Source organism: Sciurus carolinensis, chromosome 17 (assembly GCF_902686445.1).
Source record: "Sciurus carolinensis chromosome 17, mSciCar1.2, whole genome shotgun sequence".
NCBI lineage: Eukaryota > Metazoa > Chordata > Mammalia > Rodentia > Sciuridae > Sciurus > Sciurus carolinensis.
In genome coordinates, this window is record NC_062229.1 from 56349558 (window position 1) to 56370916 (window position 21359).

The window sequence follows — 21359 nt, forward strand, 5'->3', positions numbered from 1 at the left end:
GAATCAGCCATTTGCCAGATTCTAACCTTTTGTGTGTTTCCACTTAAAGTTCAGGGCTACACATTAGTATTTTGACATTAGCATTTTAAAACGATAGTCTGAGATTACTGCAATTAAGTTGGTTATTGTTTCTAGGATTTTCAGTAGCCAGACCCTGGAAAAAAATTGTGTTTTGATATTTAAAGATAAAATACGTTGTAATCATTTGATACTTTCAATTGAGATTCAAGGCTACAAGGTTTTTAATCAATGTGTCCCTTATTTTAACATCTGTCTCTTTTTCCCATGATGAAAATCTCAGTTCTCAGGGATACCAGAGGTGATAAAGTCAGAATTAGATTAAATAGCTACTTATTGACCTCATTCCACCTTACCCAATTTCCTCAACCCAAGTTATATTTTCTCATCAAAAGTATGATTTCTGAAAATAGATAAAATTTTCTTCCAGGTTTTATTGTTGTTGTTGTTTTACAAGTCCCTTTCTTAGTGTTATACTAACAACTCCATATAAATTTGCATTTATTTTATCTTATGTATTAAATTGTCTCTCTTCAGGTAGAAAGAGTGGTGTTTCTCCTAAAAAATCAAAATACATGACTCCAATGCAGCAGAAACTAAATGAAGTCTACGAAGCTGTAAAGAACTATACTGATAAGAGGGGTCGCCGCCTCAGTGCCATATTTCTGAGGCTTCCTTCCAGATCTGAGTTGCCTGACTACTATCTGACCATTAAAAAGCCCATGGACATGGAAAAAATTCGAAGTCACATGATGGCCAACAAGTACCAAGATATAGACTCTATGGTTGAGGACTTTGTCATGATGTTTAATAATGCCTGTACATACAATGAGCCTGAGTCTTTGATCTACAAAGATGCCCTTGTCCTACACAAAGTCCTGCTTGAAACTCGGAGAGACCTGGAGGGAGATGAGGACTCCCATGTCCCAAATGTGACCTTGCTGATTCAAGAGCTTATCCATAATCTTTTTGTGTCAGTCATGAGTCATCAGGATGATGAGGGACGATGCTACAGTGATTCCTTAGCAGAAATTCCTGGTGTGGATCCCAACTTTCCTAACAAACCTCCCCTTACTTTTGACATTATTAGGAAGAATGTTGAAAATAATCGTTACCGGCGGCTTGACTTATTTCAAGAGCATATGTTTGAAGTATTGGAAAGGGCAAGAAGGATGAATCGGTATGTTTTCAAAGCCATTTCTTTTTGAAGATGTATAGTATTTAATGCAAGACAGATGAAGGAATACTGTACTCAACTTAGGTACATGGTTATAGTTGGTACATGCTACTCTGAATTCTAGGTAGCCAAAAGTGCAAGTATATTCTATGAGGAGGAGAGAACACCCTACTAAGTCATCTATAGGACCAGTGGGAAGATGGAAGACAAAATTGAAGATCTGGTGAAAAGCATAAACTTAAAATATGGCCTTTCACAGAACACACTTCTTAAAGGATAAGTGCTTAGGAGTTTAAGTAGGAATTAGAAATTGTAATAGAATTTTTCTTTTAAGGTTTGGCTTCAATCCAAGAATTAAATAGCTCTGAATTATTCTTTTGAGATTAAACTAATATAAATTTGATTACATTTCAAGTACTAAAAAATTTTTTTAAAACTAAATCTTAAGATTTTTTAAAGAGCCTGTTATAGACATTAAATGCTCTAAAAAAAGCAATTTTAAATTTCATTCTAATTTTAGTGTGTGTTTTATCTGTGCCAACAGCCGTTCAGTTCAATCAGTAATTACAATGTGTCTTCCCTGCACTCTTAGAGGCACTTGGGAGAGTATAAAAAGTTAAAGATACAAACTCTACCCTCCTGGAGTTCTCAGTCTGTGTGCTGAAAGCTAGACCTTTTAGCAGTCAGTGTCTTTCCAGCTGGGAAATTTGTGAAGCCAGCATTTGCTGTGGAGTTTGAAAAAAAAAGCAATGTTCGCTCTTCTTGTTGAGCACCTCCTTTTTGTGAAAAACCATGCTAAGCACTTCCTATGGATAATCTCTAACTCTAATCTCTAGTAGTCTTTCTAGGTAAGCAATTATCTTCCTAGTTTACTTGCGAAGACTTGGAGGCATGGGCAGAAAAGGTTGCCCAGAGGTGTACACTAGTAGATGGTGTGACTTGTCTTGTTCCTCACTGCAGAGGGCTGCTGATGATAATTACCAGTCATGGATAGTCCATGGAACACAGCCATGGATGATGAACTTTGAGCTCTGTGTTCTAAAACCTTGAAATCTGATGAATGGGACAGGATTTTTTGCTTAAGAGAAAATCCAGACATGAGACAGCATATTACAACTGATTTAGAAAAGATGGTGGGATAAGGAACTCTGGGCTAGAATTCTCTGAAGAAGGAATGAGGCATCTGGTAGTGTCAGGATGGGTGGAATTCAAATGAAAAGAGAAGAGGGTATTTCAGATACAGTGAGTGATGTGAACAAAGGCAAAGAAGGGTTAAGAAATGAATTTGTTACATTTCAGAGACAGGAGTGGAGTTGGTACAAGATTGAAGAGGCCCTTAAATGATGTGTTTCGGAAATAGTGCTCTTTCTTTGACAATAGGGATAGAAATAAAAAGAAAGGGGGACATTTGCTTTTAAAATCTGAAGTGGTTTTTAATTCAACAAATTCTTATCGAGTGATTACCAGCTAATGAGTATGTTCTGAAAGCTTTGGGTGTGACAGTGAACCAAACAGACAAACCCTGCTTTCATGGAACATAGACTTCCATTTCTGCTCTCAGTTTACTTGAAGAAGTCAGTAAGTCTGAAACTACTCTGCTCTACCCCTGTTTCCCTAAACCCATTTATATCATAGGAGTAGTTCTGTGGTCTTTCAAAGAGCATTTTTCTCCTGAGTTATTAGGAACTTTAAGTTGTATAGATTAACGTGTTTAAGAATTAAGTGGATTTCTTTTTTATTTTTAATTATTTTTAGATGTTGATAGACCTTTATTTTATTCATTTATTTATATGTGGTGCTGAGACTCGAACCCAGTGCCTCACACATGCTAGGTAAGCACTTTACCACTGAGCCACAACCGCAGCCCCAGAATTAAGTGGATTTCTATCTCTAGGAATGGAACTCTTTTTCTTTCTCCCATTGTTGACATGATTGACTTGCTTTTGAGGACTGGAAGGTAGAACCCAAGGTGCATCCCCTACTTCCTGCCCACTTGGGGATTGAATCCAGGGGCACTCTACCTCTTTTTATTTTTTATTTTGAGACAGAGTTTCAATAAATTACCCAACCTGGCCTCAAACTTGGTAATCCCCCTGCCTCAGCCTTCTGAGTAACTGGGATCAGAGGCATGTACCACTACACCTGGCTCCAGGGTGCATTTATATGAGATAGTGATACAATTTCTCTCTTATGCCTAAAGCTTTGTGGGAAAATATAAGGGATACCATTTTTATCTTTGTGAATGAAAATGATATTGTGACTGCATATAATACTTAATTAAAATTAAGAATAACTTGATGAGAATTGATAGAGCCAGGTGCGGTGACACACCTGGAATACCAGCTACTTGAGCAGGGCTGAAGCAGCAGGATGGCTAGTTTGAGCCCCCCCTGGGCAACATGATGAGACTCAGTTGAAAAAAAAGGGAAAAGATGGGTGGAAATGTGTCAGCCAATAACGAAGATAAGCACTGCAGATGATACAGGCATTTGTTAATTCAATGAAGTCCATTTGTAGTAGCATATGAACAGTGTAACAGAACAGAAAAGTTCACTCAGGTGACTTGCCAGTGGTTTGTCCATCAGTAGCATTCAGTAATACCACAGTGCTGTTTCATGCCTTTTGACCCTGGCTTTTCTAATCTGCTGGCAGTATTCCTGGATTAACTGCTCTGAGTTCCTTACAAGTAAGAAGAACCCAAGGGAAGAAAAGGACAAGGGAAGCCTCACAAGCCTCTTACAAACTTAATTATTTCATTTTGTTGAATGTCTGCCTTATATTAAAAGATTACCTACCAGTTGAGGACAATTAGAGTTAGTTCCTTTTCCATTTCGAGTTTTTTGTTCTTGCATATTTACTGAACATTCAGCCTCTTGTAATTTGTAAACTATTATAGTTAATTTAAGCAAAACAAACTTCAGATATATGTATTCAGAAAACAGGTGTGATGTCAAAATAGCATGTTAGGGTTTTCTTCCTTTGGTAAGTTTTATTTTTAATCCTTTCCTACAGGTATAAGCATTTCTATATCACCAGTACAAGTTTAAAACCTCTCCAGAAATACCCATTTAGATTATTGACAATATTGTTGTTTTTTTAAATTTTTATTTTATTTTTTGCCATGCTGGGGTTCAAACCCAGGACCTCACATATGCTAGGTATGCTTTACTACAGAGCTACATCCCCAGTTTGGGTGTTTTTGTTTACCACTCCCTTTGCTGTTGGGGGTGAGGCATCAGGAGACCTCAGTGAAGCCTCATGCTCTAGTGGCATGAGTAGCGGTTTGGTCACTCTGTTTACTTCGCTTGTCATGCTCCCCCAACCAGAATATCTCCGTGACTGCTGATGAGACATTAGCGTATGGTTAGTTTGGTGAATAATTTTTTAGTCCTTGATATCCTTAGTAGGCACAGTCACTGCCTTCCTCAGAGCACAGCAAATTATAGATAATAATATGATTTCTTCTAGCCTAAATTCTAAAATTTGTTTTGCCCAGTCCACTTACTTTATAAATGAGGAAAGGGACTTAGAAAAGTTCTGAATATGACATAGATTTTTTTTTTCATCTTTCACTATGTTGCCTCTCCCTAATCCCCAGAATTACTGTTCCTGAGAGATTAAAATTTACACTAATTCTTGGACCTATAACTGTTGTAGAATGCCCTCACAGTTTTGTAGTTTAGGTTCACTTAATCACCAAAACCTACTAGCTCAGCAGCCAAGGCAAGAAGTAAAGACATAGCCTAAATCTTTTTTTAATACTTTCTATAATATGTTGATCTGCAATTAAGGGAATATAAAAACTAATCCAAAGATTAGATATAAGTAAGTAATAGACTTTGTCTGGTTTCTTGGTGTAATCCTTGGTTCTGACAGCTGCCTTCTGCTACACCTGATCAATGCTTGTCCCTCAAGGAAAGATGCTAAGGCCTTTACTTTTACACAAGCTGAACAAGGCACAGGAAACAGGTAGTCATGAGGCTTTCCGTAGTAAAGTGACACCTTAGATTCTGTTCTAACAAACCTCAAGGGAGTACCATTATAATAGTGAACATAAGGAAGGATTTAGTAGAATCTAACATATAAGTGAGGTACTTGAAAGAAACAACTTATATCTTAATGAATGCTCTTAATGCCGTTATAGGACAGATTCCGAAATATATGAGGATGCAGTAGAACTTCAGCAGTTTTTTATTAAAATTCGTGATGAACTCTGCAAAAATGGAGAGATCCTTCTTTCTCCAGCACTCAGCTATACCACAAAGCATTTGCATAATGATGTGGAGAAAGAAAAAAAGGAAAAATTACCAAAAGAAATAGAGGAAGATAAACTAAAACGAGAAGAAGAAAAAAGAGGTTTGTTTCTTTTCATTTTATTAAATATGAAGAAATATTATACTCTGTTCTAGCTGTTCTCATAATTAGCCATGGAGAAGAGTCCTGTCTGAGAATGAAGAAGTAGTGTTGACTATTTCGCATTAGAAGTGATGAGATGAAAATGTTTTCATCAGTTTGGTTATCAGGTTAGATAAGATTGAAAGTTACCTGTGTATCCAGGAAGAGTCAGTTCACAAGTGTGAGAGCCTAATGTCTCTTCATATTATTGGCAGAGGAAACTTAAGGGGTGTAGCTGGAACTCAAATGCATTCTCAACATCATTCAGTAGTGTGGCTTTCCTGGTTGATCCTCTGGGCCATACAACAGGATGGTGTTTTTATTGAAAAGTTTCTTTTTAATTATATCAAACTAAAAATGTTACTTTAAGTCAGTTGCCAGAATTTACAAGTTTTTTTTGTTTTGTTTTTTTGTGTGTTTTTTTTTTTTTTTTTTTTTTTTGCGGTGCTGGGGATCGAACTCAGGGCCTTGTACTTGCAAGGCAAGCACTCTACCAGCTGAGCTATCTCCCCAGCCCTACAAGTTTTTGTTAATAAGAAGTTTTTATTATAATGTTTTTTTCAGTATTGGGAATTGAACCACCCAGGGGCACCCCACCACTGAACTACACCCCCATCCCTTTTTGTTTTTTATTTTGAGGCAGGATCTCACTAAGTTGCCAAGTCTGACCTCAAACTTATAATTCTCCTGCCTCAGCCTTTTTATTAAAAAAGTCATCATTTCTAATAATATTTGCATTCACATAGATAACCTAGATTTTCTAAAAGTTATATTAGCTGTCAGCATCACAACTCCTCCTTAGATTTTTTCCCCCTTAGGCAAGAAAACAAAACTCATTGATTTGAAGCATATTCTAATAAGTGATGGCATATCCAAAAAAGAAGAGAAAGGAACCTGATTGAGAATAGTAATTTTGTTGGTTTAGGGTGACTTTGGTCCCAGAAGGATATACTCATTCAAGATGGTAAATTGAGTGTAGAGGTAGAATCTTTATCTTTGCCAACTAAAAGTGATTGATGCAGAAATGAAAGGATCTTTGCAGCTTTGCTGGCCCAAGGTGACGATCCATGTTGAGGAATGTCCTAGAAATTAGAAACACATTGAAGAGCTGAGATAAGCTCTCACGCATTTGTGACTGATTAGAAAACTACACATATGTGGGGTAGATGCAAGAACCTGGTGAAGAGCAAAATCCATGAGATGCTTGAAAATCACTGCATCTTTAGATGCATACCCCCACCCCCACCCCATAATCGGTCAGCAAAGGGTAAAACCTTTTGAAGTATTTGAGCACAGCCTTCAACTAAATCTTTAGCTGACCCCTAACTATGGAAACATGGCAGCAACCTCTAGTGTCAAGTCCTCTGGTTATACCTAAGTAGTAATCCCAGAGGAAAGAAGAGAAAGAAAGGAGGAGGAAGAAATATTTGAAGACATAATGTTTTTGATGAAGAACATTAACAAGCTCCCAAGCTCCAAAAAACCCAAGTAAGATAAACATAAAAAGAACCACATTTAGAACGTCATAATCAAATTGCTGGGAGAAAATCTTAAAAGCAACAAAATGACCATAATCGGTCAGCAAAGGGTAAAACCTTTTGAAGTATTTGAGCACAGCCTTCAACTAAATCTTTAGCTGACCCCTAACTATGGAAACATGGCAGCAACCTCTAGTGTCAAGTCCTCTGGTTATACCTAAGTAGTAATCCCAGAGGAAAGAAGAGAAAGAAAGGAGGAGGAAGAAATATTTGAAGACATAATGTTTTTGATGAAGAACATTAACAAGCTCCCAAGCTCCAAAAAACCCAAGTAAGATAAACATAAAAAGAACCACATTTAGAACGTCATAATCAAATTGCTGGGAGAAAATCTTAAAAGCAACAAAATGACTCATCACATACGAGAAAAGAACAATTTGATTAATGACTGACTTCTCATATAAAATAATGGAGGCCAGAAGGCAGTGGTATGATATTCAGAAAATTCAGAGAAGAAAGACAGAACTGAATCAACACTTGTATGTCCTTTTAAAATGAAGTTACAATAAAGATGTTCCCAGAAAAACAAAAACTGAGAGATTGCTGCTGGCAGACCTATACTCTTAAGAAATAATAAAGAAAGAGCTTCAAGCCCAGAAAAGTGACACCAGATGATAACTCAAAACCACAAGGACTGAAGAGCAATAGAAACGGTAAATATGTGGATAAATGTAAAAGAATCTGTGTATAACTTTTTACTTAATTTCTGTCAAAAACATTACATTGTCTAAAGCAATAATTATAACACTGTAAGGTTATTTTTATAACATTTATAGAAGTCATGTGTATGACAGAAAGCACAAAGGAAGGAGATCAGGGCCGTAGCTCAGTGGTAGAGCACTTACTTCGCATGTAGAAATGTCCTGGCTTCACTCCCCAGCCCTACCCAAAAATAAATAAATAAATAAATAAAAAGCACAAAGGAAGAGAAATGTAGCTATGTTGGAGCAAAGTTGCAACATTTAATGAAATTAAGTCATAAACTGTGCACAGTGGTGCAAAGCAAGCCTGCAATCCCAGCAACTCTAGAGGCTGAGGCAGGAGGATTGCAAGTTCAAAACCAGCCTAAGCAACTTAGTGAGGCTCTGTCTCAAAATAAAAAATAAAAAGGTTTGGGGATGTGACTTAGTGGTTAAGTGTCCCTGGGTTCAATCCCAGATGCCAAAAGAAAAAAATAAATTAAGCCATTAATTTGAAAATTGTTTATGAAAATTAAGGAGATGGCGATACATTAAATTGTATACAGAAACGCCTAAATATCCATAAAACGAAACATAGAATTAAGATAATACACAAAAAAATACTTAACAGTTACAAAATAAGGTGATAAAAGGAGGAAAAGAGGAACAAAAAGACATAAGACTTATAGATAACAAAGCAAAATGACAGACATGAATTTAGTAGCAGCAGTAATTCCATTAAATGTAAATAGACTAAACTTTCCAATCAAACAATTTAAAATGTTAAGATTCAACTATATACTTTAAGAAATTACCTTATATCCAGAGATACAAATAAATTGAAAAGAAGAGAAAGAGATGCACAATGCCAACTGTAACCGTAGCAAGTTGGAATAGCTCTGTTATCAGACAAAGTAGATTTTAAGAAAAGAAATAATACTAAAGACAAAGAGGGATATTTCATAAGGATAAAAGGGTCAACATAATGCCAGGCATAGAAGTACACTTCTGTAATTCTAGCTGCTCCTGAGGCTAAGGCAGGAGGATTGCCAGGTGGAGGCCAGCCTCAGCAACTTAGCCTGTCTCAGAAATAAAAAAGGACAGGGCTGCTGTAGCTCGGTGGTAGTATGTCCCTACCCACCCAGTTCAATCCCCAGTAACACACAAAAATAGCGGGGGTGGCTAACATTGGGAATAATAATATTCCTGAATGTATACATACCTAACAATGAAGTCCCAGATTACGTGAAAAAAAAAAAAAGTATCAGAATTGAAAGAAGAAACAGAATTCAACAATAATAGTCCCGATACTTCTTTTTTGGTAATTGATAGAACAACTAGGTCAAAAATCAGTGAAGATACAGAAAACTCGAATAGCAATGTGAACCACTTTGATCTGACATGTCAAACAATATGCCAAGTTACTATAGAATACATGTTCTTTTCAAGTACACATGAAATATTATCTAGAATAGACCATATACTAGGTCAGAAAACAAATTTTAGAAAGGATTGAAATCATACCAAACTTGTTCTCCAAATGCAATAGAAGAAATAGATGGTAATTCAGCAACAGAAAGAAATCGGGCTTAGAAATTAACGAATACCCTTGTAAATAACCGATGATCAAAGAAAACATTAAGGGGCAGTTAGAAAAATCTTAAAATGAATGAAATGAAAACAACATATTAAAATTTATGGGATAAAGCTAAAGCTGTTCTTAGAAAGAATTTTATAGCTTTAAACACATTAGAAAGGAAGAAAGCTATAAAATCAATAAAAGAGAAACAAGTGAACCACAATGTAGGTAGGAGGGGAGGAAAGAGTTAAAAAAAAAAAACAAAAAAAACCAGCAGAAAGCCATGAAAGAGAAAATAGGAAATGTCAGTGCTACCCTGGGAAGATACTTGAGACCACCTGAGTTATTTCTATCTGCCAAATTCTGTATACTTGGAATTGTTTTGTTTTGTTGCTGACTCTTTTCCCAGCAATATAAAATTAGTAAATAACTTCTTCGGAGTTACTCTGAGACATTTCTTAAAGTGTGACCTCTAGGCAAGCAGCATCAGCATCACCCGAGAACTTGCCAGTTCTCAGCCAGGGACAATGGCACATATCTGTAATCCCCACTGCTTCTTAGGCAGCTGAGGCAGGAGGATCACAAGTTTGAGGCCAGCCTCAGCAACTTAACAAGACCCTGTCTCAAAATACAAATTTTAAAAGAGCTAGGGATATAGCTTAGTGGTATAATCCCCAGTATCGTTAAAAAAAAAAAGAAAGAAAGAAATGCCAGCCCTCTGGTTCCACTTGAGAACTACTGATTCATAAGTTCTGTCTGTAGGACCCCGCAGTCTTGAATTTTAACAAGTCCTCTAGCAAATATAATGCACACTTAGATAAAGAGTATTGGTTACTGTCCTTGATTGATCCTTAGCTACCATAAAATACTGTGAATGACCTAATATATGAAGCAGTCCTCATAGAAAAGGAGGACCACACAAAAAGACTAGGAGATTTTAGTCTTTAGACTAGATCCTAGTCTCCTCACTGTGTCTTGTGAGCATGATGCCTTGCTGACTAGATGAAAGTGAGCCCTGCAGCCTAAAGCTGCTTTCTGAGGTTGTCAGAATATCCTCATTAATACCTCTCTTTCTTGTACTAACTCAAAGAGTTTATTTCTCAGCACTGTGACTGGGTAGTGGAAGTAGGTAAAAAATGGTATGTGGAGTCAACAGTAGGAAGAACTGACTAGGAAAGGCTATAAAGTGGTATACTCAAAGGACTGTTTTAGCTAGTTATTTCTTGCCATAAAAGAACTGCAGTCTGCTTCGTATTATCTATGTCTGGTTACTTTGTGAACATTAAAAGATGCCAAAACACCAGAAGGTTGAACAGTGGTCATGTGTATCAGCCCTCTTTGTCTGTAAGCCATAAGAGGAGGACTGTAATAACCAGATGAAAAATGAGGGAATCTAGAAGATTTTACCCTGTTTTTTGTTAAGTCCTAGAATGCCTCATACAAGGGTAAGTAAACAAAGGAAAAGAAAGATCTTCTGGTTAAGTATGTCAGATTGTTCACAAATGTCTACTGTTCCTCCTTCCCAAAACACCTCTAAAAGGATGGAAAAGGGATTTAAAAACGACCAAAAAAATTAAAATAAAATAAAGACAAACACAAGTATTTCCATCCCTTAAAAAAAGAAAAGAGATTAATGGACAAAGAGATGGTGGCAATTAAAATTTGGAGGCTAGAAAATTGATGGGTAAGTTGCCAATACTGGCTTCAGTATCTACAATAGATATTTCCATCAAATAGGCCAGTTCCTGTCTCAGAATTGCACAGGGATTAGAACACCAGGTACTTCTAAAAGTGGAAATACATGTGGGTCTAAAAACAGAAGGACTGGTTGAAAATGTAAAAGCAGTTGAGCCTTTAAATCACCACCTCAACCCTTCCCAAGACTGTTCAGATTCCAGACAAATCTAAGGATAGTATCAGGAGTTATAATAAATAGGGAACCCCTTTGGCCCTCCTAGCTGTGTAGCTCTTTGCATACTGGCAGCCAGGCTTTTAGTTCTAAGGCAGGAGATTTTCCTTTTTTTTTCTTTTCCCTTTTGGTAATGAGAATTGAACCCAAAGACAGTTTACCTCTAAGCTATTTCCTGGGTCATTTTTTATTTTGAGACAGAGTCTTTCTGAGTTGCTGAGATCCTCACTAAGTTGCAAGGCAGGAAATTTTCTTGACAAATGGACAAAGCAATGAAGAAAAACTGAAGATAACATCTGGAGGTCCTCTGTGAAACATACCAGTCGGCCATCTCTGTATGCACAGAGAGCTTCTAATTAGCTTTTTTTGGTGTCTCATTTTTAAATAGAAACAGACAAAACATCACACGGTACTTTATAAATATGTATAATTTTACATGTCAATTAAAAAGAAAAATATTTAAAAAAATAAAAAATAAAATAAATAGAAACATATTTATCTAAATAAAACAGTATTTAAGGGAAATTCCTAAAATTCAAGATTTAAAAAAAAAAACAAAACTGAAAGTGTATGTCTTCAGAGAGATGACAAGTTACTGCATAAGTAAAACAACAGGAGGCTATTTTTAAAAATTCACATAATAAAAAAAATCCCTAGAAATTAAAACTACTGCAAATGAAAGAGGGAAAATATTTACATATGTATCTGACCAGAGTCTAGTGTCTAGACTATATAAAGAACTTCTCCTACAGTTCAACGAAACCAGGACAACCCAATTCAAAAATAGACAAAGGATTTGAGTAGACATTTCTCCGAGGAGATTGTACAAATGGCTAATAAGCACATGAAAAGAGACTAAATACCACTAATCATTAGGAAAATACATGTCAGAACTGTGATGAGATACTACTTATACGACTTTTAGGATGACTGTGGTCAAAAATAAATTTAAAAAATTAAAAAATAACAAGTGCTGATGCAGACAGAGAAATTGGAACCCTCATACATGTAAGTGATGCAGACTCTGTGGAAAATAATTTGTAGTTCTTCAGAAAGCTAAACATTGACTTACCACAATAGCCACCAGTTTCACTCCTAAATATGCATGTAAAGGAACTAAAAGCGGGGACTCAAAATAATTTGTGTACGCATGACCATACCAGCATTATTTATATTAGCCAAAAGATAAAAACAGCCCAAGTGTTCATCTACAGATGAATGAATAAACAGATTATGATATGTACATTCAGTGGAATATTACTTGGCCTTAAAAAGAAATGAAATACACATATTACATAGATGACCTTTCATGGAATAGGAGGAAAAGGGGACATATCATATGGCTTCACCTGTTTTAAACTATCTAGGCAAATCTGTAGAGACAGAAAGTAGAACAGAGATTACCAGGAACAAGGGGGAAAGATATGTTTTTACTGTTAAATGATTACAGAATTTCTATTTAGAGTAATGAAAATGTTTTGGAAATAGTAGTTATGGTTGCGCAACACTGAGTGTAATTAATAAGCCACTGAATTGTACATTTAAAAGTGTCGGATTGGCAATTTTTCCCCCTGGTACTGAGGATTGAACCCCAGGGATGCTCTACCACTGAGTACACCCCCAGCCCTTTTTATTTATATTTTGAAACAGGATCTCACTAAGTTACCAAGGCTGGGCTTGTACTTGCAATCCTCCTGCCTCAACCTCTCTCTAATAGCTGGGATTTATAGATGCGTGCAACCACACCTGGCAAAATGGAAAATTTTGTTTTATATGTTTTACAACAACTTTTAAGAATCACTAATGTAATACACCAAAAACTATTGAATTGTACACTTTAAAATGGTTAATTGCATGATGTGTTAATGATATCTCAATAAAGCTGTTTTAAAATATGACAGCAGAAAGAAAATATTCAAAGAAAACTTAAAATATAAAGTTGAAGACAGCTTTCAGGAAGTAGAATGACAAAAAATAAAAATAAAGAAAGATAACTAAAAGAACAACCCAGGAGGGTCAAAGTTTAAATAAGTTTTCTGCAACTGTATAATGAGCCTTCCCATATTCCCTTAACTCTGCTTTCCAGAAAATGTGTTCATTTCCTTCTGAGCTTTCAACTACCCTTTTTGAGATGAAGTCTCTCAAGAAGCCCAGTCTGGCATGGAACTTGCTCTCCTGCTGCCCCTTTCTTCAAGTAGCTGTACCTAAGATTACAGGCTTGTCACACCCAGAAATTAAAAAAAAAAAAAAAAAAGTCAATTTTTCTATTAACAGTCTGTTCAAGGGAATCTAGACTTTTTCCATCATGCTTCCCTGAAAAGAGAATTTTTTTTTTCTTTTTTTGTTTTGTTTTTTTGGATTGAACTCAGTGACTACTGACTAGCTCCCCAGCCCTTTCCATTGAGCTACATCTCCCTTTTTTATTTTTTTATTTTAATTTTGATACAGTCTTAATAACTTGCTGAGGCTGACCTCAAACTTGTGATTCCCCCTGCCTTAGCCTTCCAAGTCACTTGGATTACAAGTGTGAGCCACCATGCATGCTTCTGAGAAATATTCCAGTGTTTGCTGCCCAATTCCAAAACCACTAACATGTTTTTTACATACTTGTTACCTCATCTAAATATCCTCAACTCAGAAGTTCCAAATGAGGCTAAATATAAATATAATATATAGATATAAAACATAGTACACAGTACACAATTCCTTTCTACCTGTGGACCTGTAAAACTCTGGGGGTGGGAAAGAGTTTCTCTGCTCTTAAATACAGTGACACATGCATAGATATTTCTGTCCAAAAACGGTAATATGGTAGAAAGTATTACTGATTTCAAGCACTTTTTAAATCCAACTGGACAGACTCCAGTGAGTTTCAAGGATTGGAAACATCTTCTGACTCTTGAAATCTTCCTTTTTCATGAAAGATGCTTGCAACTTAGTTTTATCAGCCTGTTTCCTGTATCTAGAATTTGGGAGTCGTCCAGACTTTTTATACTCTCAGCCTCTGTCTGTCCAGCAGATTGTTTTTGCCGGTATAAAATTCTCAAGAACTTTTTGGATCTGCTTTGTATGTCACAGGGATTTACTTATTCAACTACTAGATAACATGTTTCACCAAAATTGGCAAAACTTTTTTATTTTTATGCCAGTATTAGGAAATGGAGACAGAGAACCTTTGTAGCTAATCAGTAAGGAACTTAATTTGATGTACCCTTTTTGGAGACTAATTTGGAATGTGCATTAAAAAACATTTTAAATGCTATTCCCAGCTGTTTCATTTATGTGAAATTATCCTAAGGAAGTTGTCAAAGAGGTGGATGAAGCATTATCCTCAACAGCAACAACAACAACAAAAAAAACTATGGTATTTGCAAATGATAACTTGTACGGAACTATGAAAAGGTCTTATTGAACAAAAATAAAAGTCTTTGTTGAACAAAAGCATTTTATCTCAGAAAATATTCATGATATATTGTGTTGCATACATGTGTGTACACACACACACACACACACACATATATATGGTTTATAGAATATACATATTCCATGTTTCCTCAATTCTAAAACTCCATTAATTGTGACATAACCATGTAAAATAACTGTTAGAAAAAAAATTTTCAGGAACATTAGGATAGTGTAGAAGTACATCAGATGTTTTCCTTAGGATTACATGATCTATAAGTAACTTATTTTCTCCTTATACCTTTCTGAATTACTGAAAAAGACTATGAGCGTATATTACTAAGGTGATTATTTTTAATGTATAGAATCTCATGGGTTTATTGAAACTAATGGCAAGTTGATTATAATTCATAAATGCAATTTTGAGGTTGGATGTGGTGGTACACACACGTAGTCCCAGCTACTTGGGAGGCAGAAGGATCACTTGAGCCCATGGTTTAAGATCAGCCTGAGACAAATTTTAAAAAAAAGTTTGCGCAACATTGAAAGACCCCTACATACCCTCTCCTTTCCCAAAATAAGGCAATATTGAAAATGTAAAGATCATAACTATTTTTCCTGACTCTTCCCTTTGAATATCACAACAAGAATTAAATGTATTATTGCATGTTGTTTGAATCCTGCATCTGATTGCATTGTTCTTTTAGTGAGTACCTTTTTTTTATTTTATATTTAAATACAAGAAGCTGAAAAGAGTGAAGATTCCTCAGGTGCTGCCAGCCTATCAGGCTTACATCGCACATACAGCCAGGACTGCAGCTTTAAGAACAGCATGTACCATGTTGGAGATTATGTCTATGTGGAACCTGCAGAAGCCAACCTACAACCACATATAGTCTGTATTGAGAGACTATGGGAAGATTCAGCTGGTAAGTTTATTTTAAATCAAAGGACACATTGGGAAGATGTGGCTCTTTTATTCCTCCTTGCCCCTCCACAAAATTTTAACTCAGATATCTTATGCCTTCCAATAATAGTTTTTCTCTTGTGTCAATACATATATAGCACTATTGGGCAACATGAGTGTCACAGTTGAGTGAGAAAAATGCAGCTTCTTAAAATTTAGTTGAGATTCATTCTTTCAACTGATAACCTATTAAAAACACATTTTGAACCAAACTATATAGTATGGCAGAGATTCAGAACAGAAGGTTTGGGCTGGGGATGTAGCTTAATAGTAGAGTACTTGCCTAATGTGTGCTAATTATAATTAATAAGGCCCAGTATCACAAGAAAAAAGAAGATGACTCAGTATTTTTCCCCGGGTAAAACTATTCCAATAAAGGTGGTCACAAATGAAAAAGAAATTATTAAAGATAGACAATGTGCTTTGGCTTAGAATTTGTCATTGAGAAGTCTTTCTAGAAAAATGGTCTTTGTGTCATTGAGAATGAAGAGAAGTTAATGAAACCAGCCAGGTGCAACTCAGGAGACTGAGGCAGGAGGATTGGAAGTTCAAAGCCAATCTCAGCAACCTAGCAAGGCCCTGTGCAATTTAGTGGGATCCTGTCTCAAAATAAAAACAGCTGGGGACGTGGCTTAGTGGTCAAGCACCCCTGGGTTCAATCCCTGGTACCAAAAAAAAAATTTTTTTTTAACGAAACCAATAACAGGTGGAAATGTAATCCAGGCAGTCTAGTTTTGTCAACTGCCCATCATATGAAATATTTTTTAATTCCTTCACCTGAGTGCTGTGTCCTTTAGTACATCAATATCCTTACTAAACCACAGACCTCTTAAGTGTGTGTTGACCCCAACAGGTCTCATTGTCTTTCTCTTTCTGTATATCATGTGTCTTTCAATGTAAGAGGAAAAGTAGCATTTTTTTAGGTCTCCTTATACTGTATAATTTTAAAGTATAATTTCGTATAAGGTAATTATATTAAGAAATATAAGGAATTAGGAAATTATCTCTTGATAAGCACAGTCCTATATGTTTAGACCATGGCATAATGGCTTGATGGACTGTTTCCTCATTTTGACAAGAATGTGTGGTTTCTATTAATGATGATTCTCTGTTTTTCAGGTGAAAAATGGTTGTATGGCTGTTGGTTTTATCGGCCAAATGAAACATTCCATCTAGCTACACGAAAATTTCTAGAAAAAGAAGTTTTTAAGAGTGACTATTATAATAAAGTTCCTGTTAGTAAAATTCTAGGCAAATGTGTGGTCATGTTTGTCAAGGTAAGAAATGCAGTTAGTTCTAAAAATATCAATCATTTGCTGGGAATAAAATTTTAAAGCACAAAAATTGGTATTTACAAATTAGGAACTCTATTTTAAACTGTTTTTTAAGCTGTATCTGAATAGCTCTATGTAGAGATTTGGGAAGAAATTAACCAGAATATGGTCGCAAAAGACCATTTCCTGCCTATGCTTGTTGGCTGTGTGAAGTTAACTAATTGCCAGGTTCATTTTTTTTTTTTTTTTTTTTTTTTTTTTTTTTTATTGTGAACAAATGGGATACATGTTCTTTCACTGTTTGTACATAGAGTAAAGGCATACCATTTGTGTAATCATACGTTTACATAGGGTGATGTTGGTTGATTCATTCTGTTATTCTTTTCCCCTTCCCCCCACCCCTCCCATCCCTCTTTTCCCTCTATACAGTCCTTCCTTCCCCCATTCTTGCCCCCCTCCCTAACCCTCACTCTAACCCTAAAACTAACCCCTCCCACACCCCATTATGTATCATCATCCACTTATCAGCGAGATCATTCTTCCTTTGGTTTTTTGAGATTGGCTTATCTCACTTAGCATGATATTCTCCAATTTCGTCCATTTGCTTGCAAATGCCATAATTTTATCTTTCTTTATGGCTGAGTAATATTCCATTGTATATATATGCCACAGTTTCTTTATCCATTCATCAACTGAAGGGCATCTAGGTTGGTTCCACAATCTGGCTATGGTGAATTGAGCAGCAATGAACATTGATGTGGCTGTATCTCTGTAGTATGCTGATTTTAAGTCCTTTGGGTATAGGCCAAGGAGTGGGATAGCTGGGTCAAATGGTAGTTCCATTCCAAGTTTTTTAAGGAATCTCCATACTGCCTTCCAGAGTGGTTGCACTAATTTGCAACCCCACCAGCAATGTATGAGTGTACCTTTTTCCCCACATCCTCGCCAACACCTGTTGTTGCTTGTGTTCTTGATAATCGCCATTCTGATTGGGGTGAGATGGAATCTTAGGGTGGTTTTGATTTGCATTTCTTTTATTACTAGAGATGTTGAACATTTTTCCATATGTTTGTTGATTGTTTGTAGGTCTTCTTCTGTGAAGTGTCTGTTCATTTCCTTAGACCATTTGTCGATTGGATTATTTGTAGTCTTGGTGTTGAGTTTTTTGAGTTCTTTATAGATTCTGGAGATTAGTGCTCTATCTGAAGTATGATTGGCAAAGATTTTCTCCCACTCTGTAGGCTCTTTCTTTACATTGCTGATAGTTTCCTTTGCTGAGAGAAAGCTTTTTAGTTTGAATCTATCCCAGTTGTTGATTCTTACTTTTATTTCTTGTGCTATGGGAGTCCTGTTGAGAAAGTCTGGTCCTAAGCCGACATGTTGAAGATCTGGACCTACATTTTCTTCTATAAGATGCAGGGTCTCTGGTCTGATTCCGAGGTCCTTAATCCATTTTGAGTTGAGTTTTGTGCACGGTGAGAGATATGGGTTTATTTTCATTTTGTTGCATATGGATTTCCAATTCTCCCAGCACCATTTGTTGAAGAGGCTATCTTTTCTCCATTGCATATTTTTGGCCCCTTTGTCTAGTATGAGGAAATTATATTTGTTTGGGTTTGTGTCCGTGTCTTCTATTCTGTACCATTGATCTACCTGTCTATTTTGGTACCAATACCATGCCGTTTTTGTTACTATTGCTGCCAGGTTCATTTTTAAGAGTTGATGTTTTCTGAAAATAATCACTATAAATGATCAGTTTGGTTTTTAAGTAATAAGATGTACTTTTTGTATATCTGTCTGGTATAAAAGCTGTTAACTTCTAACTCTATGAAATATTAATATATTTTCAAAGGGCAAATAAAAAGCCAAATGGAATTATTCACGTTTGTAAGTTAACGGGAATACATTTAATCAATTCAGTAGCCAAGGAAATATTCCTAGATCTCTGTTTGTTGCTAGAAAGTCTTCACAGTTTAACCTTTGGTTGATCAGTGTTTTTTTGTTTTGGGGGTGATTGATTTTCAGAAAATTTACCTGACTTGTCTCATTTTATATCTCTTAGGAATACTTTAAATTATGCCCAGAAAACTTTCGAGATGAGGATGTTTTTGTCTGTGAATCACGGTATTCTGCTAAAACCAAATCTTTTAAGAAAATTAAACTGTGGACCATGCCTATCAGCTCAGTTAGGTTTGTCCCTCGGGATGTGCCTCTGCCTGTGGTCCGAGTTGCCTCTGTATTTGCAAATGCAGATAAAGGGGATGATGAGAAGAATACAGATAACTCAGAGGACAGTCGAGCTGAAGATAATTTTAACTTGGAAAAGGTATGTAGATAACAGCCACACAAAAAATAATTTTACACCTCAAAATATCTGTTCCAGAAGACAAGTAATTGAAGTATTCAAACTCAGTAATTGATTGACAGTGTGAAATCTTAGCCAGAGAGGAGGAAACTCAAAGGAAAGGAAAAAAATAATCAGACTTTAAAAAAACAAACAAGCAAAAACAGTAGAATTGAAAAGTGGAGTTTAAAAAGTAAATCCAGAGACTGGACATGTAGTCAGTGGTAGAGTACTTGGCTAGAACTCTTGAGCCTCTGGATTCATTTCCCAGTACAACAAAACCAATAATCATTAAATAAATAAAAGTAAATGCAAGAGCTAATTATTTGAATTGTCCAATGAAATAAACTGTCAGCTCTCTTAATAAAGGTAAAAGAGGCTGGGTGTGGTGGTGCACACCTGTAATCCCAACAATTTGGGAGGCTGAAGCAGGAGGATTGCAAGTTTGAGACCAGCCTCAGCAACTTAATGAGACCCTGTCTCAAAATTTTAAAAAGGGCTGGGGATGTGACTCAGTGGTAAAGCGCCCTGGGTTAAATCCCCAGTATGAAAAAAAAAAAAAGGTAAAAGAAGGTTGGGGGCAGTGGTAAGCTCACAGACAAAAGGCGGAAGAAATGTAGTCTGTACATTTGAAATAAATTTGAAAACCTAAATAAAATGAATAATTTTCTAGGATGTGATAGTCAAAGTGCAATCAGGAAGAGATATAGCACAAGTGGACAACATGAAGAAACTGAAAGTTTCAAAAAGCTAACCCCAGACTGAACTTTCACAAAGGAAAGCTTTCATAAAGGAAAAGCTCAATGCTCTTTTGAGGGACCTACAATTAAAATGCTATCTGAACTGTTTCAGAGCATGGAGAACAAAGAAAACTTCCTAGTTGTGTCATAAAACCAGAATAGTCTGGATTCCACAACTTGAAAATAAAAACAGAAAACAACTGCTCCATCTCATTTATGAAAACCAATGCAGAAATTTCTTAGGGGAAAGTATTTTTTAAGTGAAATCAAATTATTTCTTTTAGAAAACTTGACGAAAAAAAGAGGAGTTCATTCTAGAAATGCAAGGATTGTTCAAATTATGAAAATCTTTACATTTCATTATGTTAATAGTTCTGAGTAGATAAGCATGAATTATATCATTTAAGCTTCTGAACGGCTCTGTCTGGTGGGCACACTGTCAGCATTATCTTCATTTTATAGTTGAAACTAAGGTCAAGTAACTTGCCCACCTTCACAGCAGCTAGTAGGTGACGGACCCAGCACTTTATTCAAAAACAGTATGAGTGTTTATGACACAGATTCTATTATTCCTTTCCATGTAGGAATAAATCAAAATAGTAAAAATTTAAAATCTATCAGTTGTTAATGTGATGAAATTAAGTGGCAGGGGGAAGTGTCAGGCTTCTAGCTTTAGCTCTCTTCTTTCTTTTTTTTTTTTTTTTGCCTGTAGCAGAAGGGCACTCCCTGGTGAGTGATAAGAGGCCAGATTGGGAGGATTAATGAGCCCTTAGGGGCAGAGTGGCAGAGGGACAAGTCCTGACAGGGAAGGAAGGCTTCTAACATGGACTCTCTTCCCTCCCACTCTGGGTGGTGTGGGTCCCTGTGGCTTCTGCACCTCCCACATACCTGTCTGTGCTTACCTACCTTTCCAGTGATGTTTAACTGGCCTGGGGAAGAAAGGGTTGCATCAAGTCTTCCAAGTGTGACAAGGCGACCTTACCTTGTCACTCTGGTGCATCTCCTAAAATTTATCTGCTCTCCTCCTCTTTCCTACTTGGTTTGGGGATGAGTTTGCCAGGCACTTCTGTGGTTCGAGGAGGGAGTCTCCTGTTGTACTGACGAGTGAATTCCCTGTATTCTTGTTTCTTCAAAGACTTAATCAGTGGTTAAGACTGGAAAGATATACAGGGAGACAGACTCTTTCTGTACACAAATAAGTCACAAAGGCAGGGTGAGCACTAACTTAATTTCTGGAAATGGACAATAAATGAACTTTGCCACCCTAAAAATTGAATGGGCTGAAAAAAATTTTTTTAATTAAAAAAAAATTGAGGGAGCTCAACAAATACAGTAA

At 36.3% G+C, this 21359-nt stretch overlaps 1 protein-coding gene across 22 annotated transcripts in view; it reads left to right on the plus strand.

Moving 5' to 3' along the window:
- Pbrm1 (polybromo 1) overlaps positions 1–21359 on the plus strand; it is a 94627-nt gene that overhangs the window by 50967 nt on the left and 22301 nt on the right. For all 22 annotated transcript variants that reach the window (XM_047530676.1, XM_047530670.1, XM_047530680.1 and 19 more), the window contains 5 exons: positions 556–1198; positions 5340–5551; positions 15442–15627; positions 16785–16942; positions 19002–19265. In XM_047530676.1, the coding sequence (XP_047386632.1) occupies positions 556–1198; positions 5340–5551; positions 15442–15627; positions 16785–16942; positions 19002–19265 (1463 nt within the window). The remainder of the gene's footprint in view (positions 1–555; positions 1199–5339; positions 5552–15441; positions 15628–16784; positions 16943–19001; positions 19266–21359) is intronic.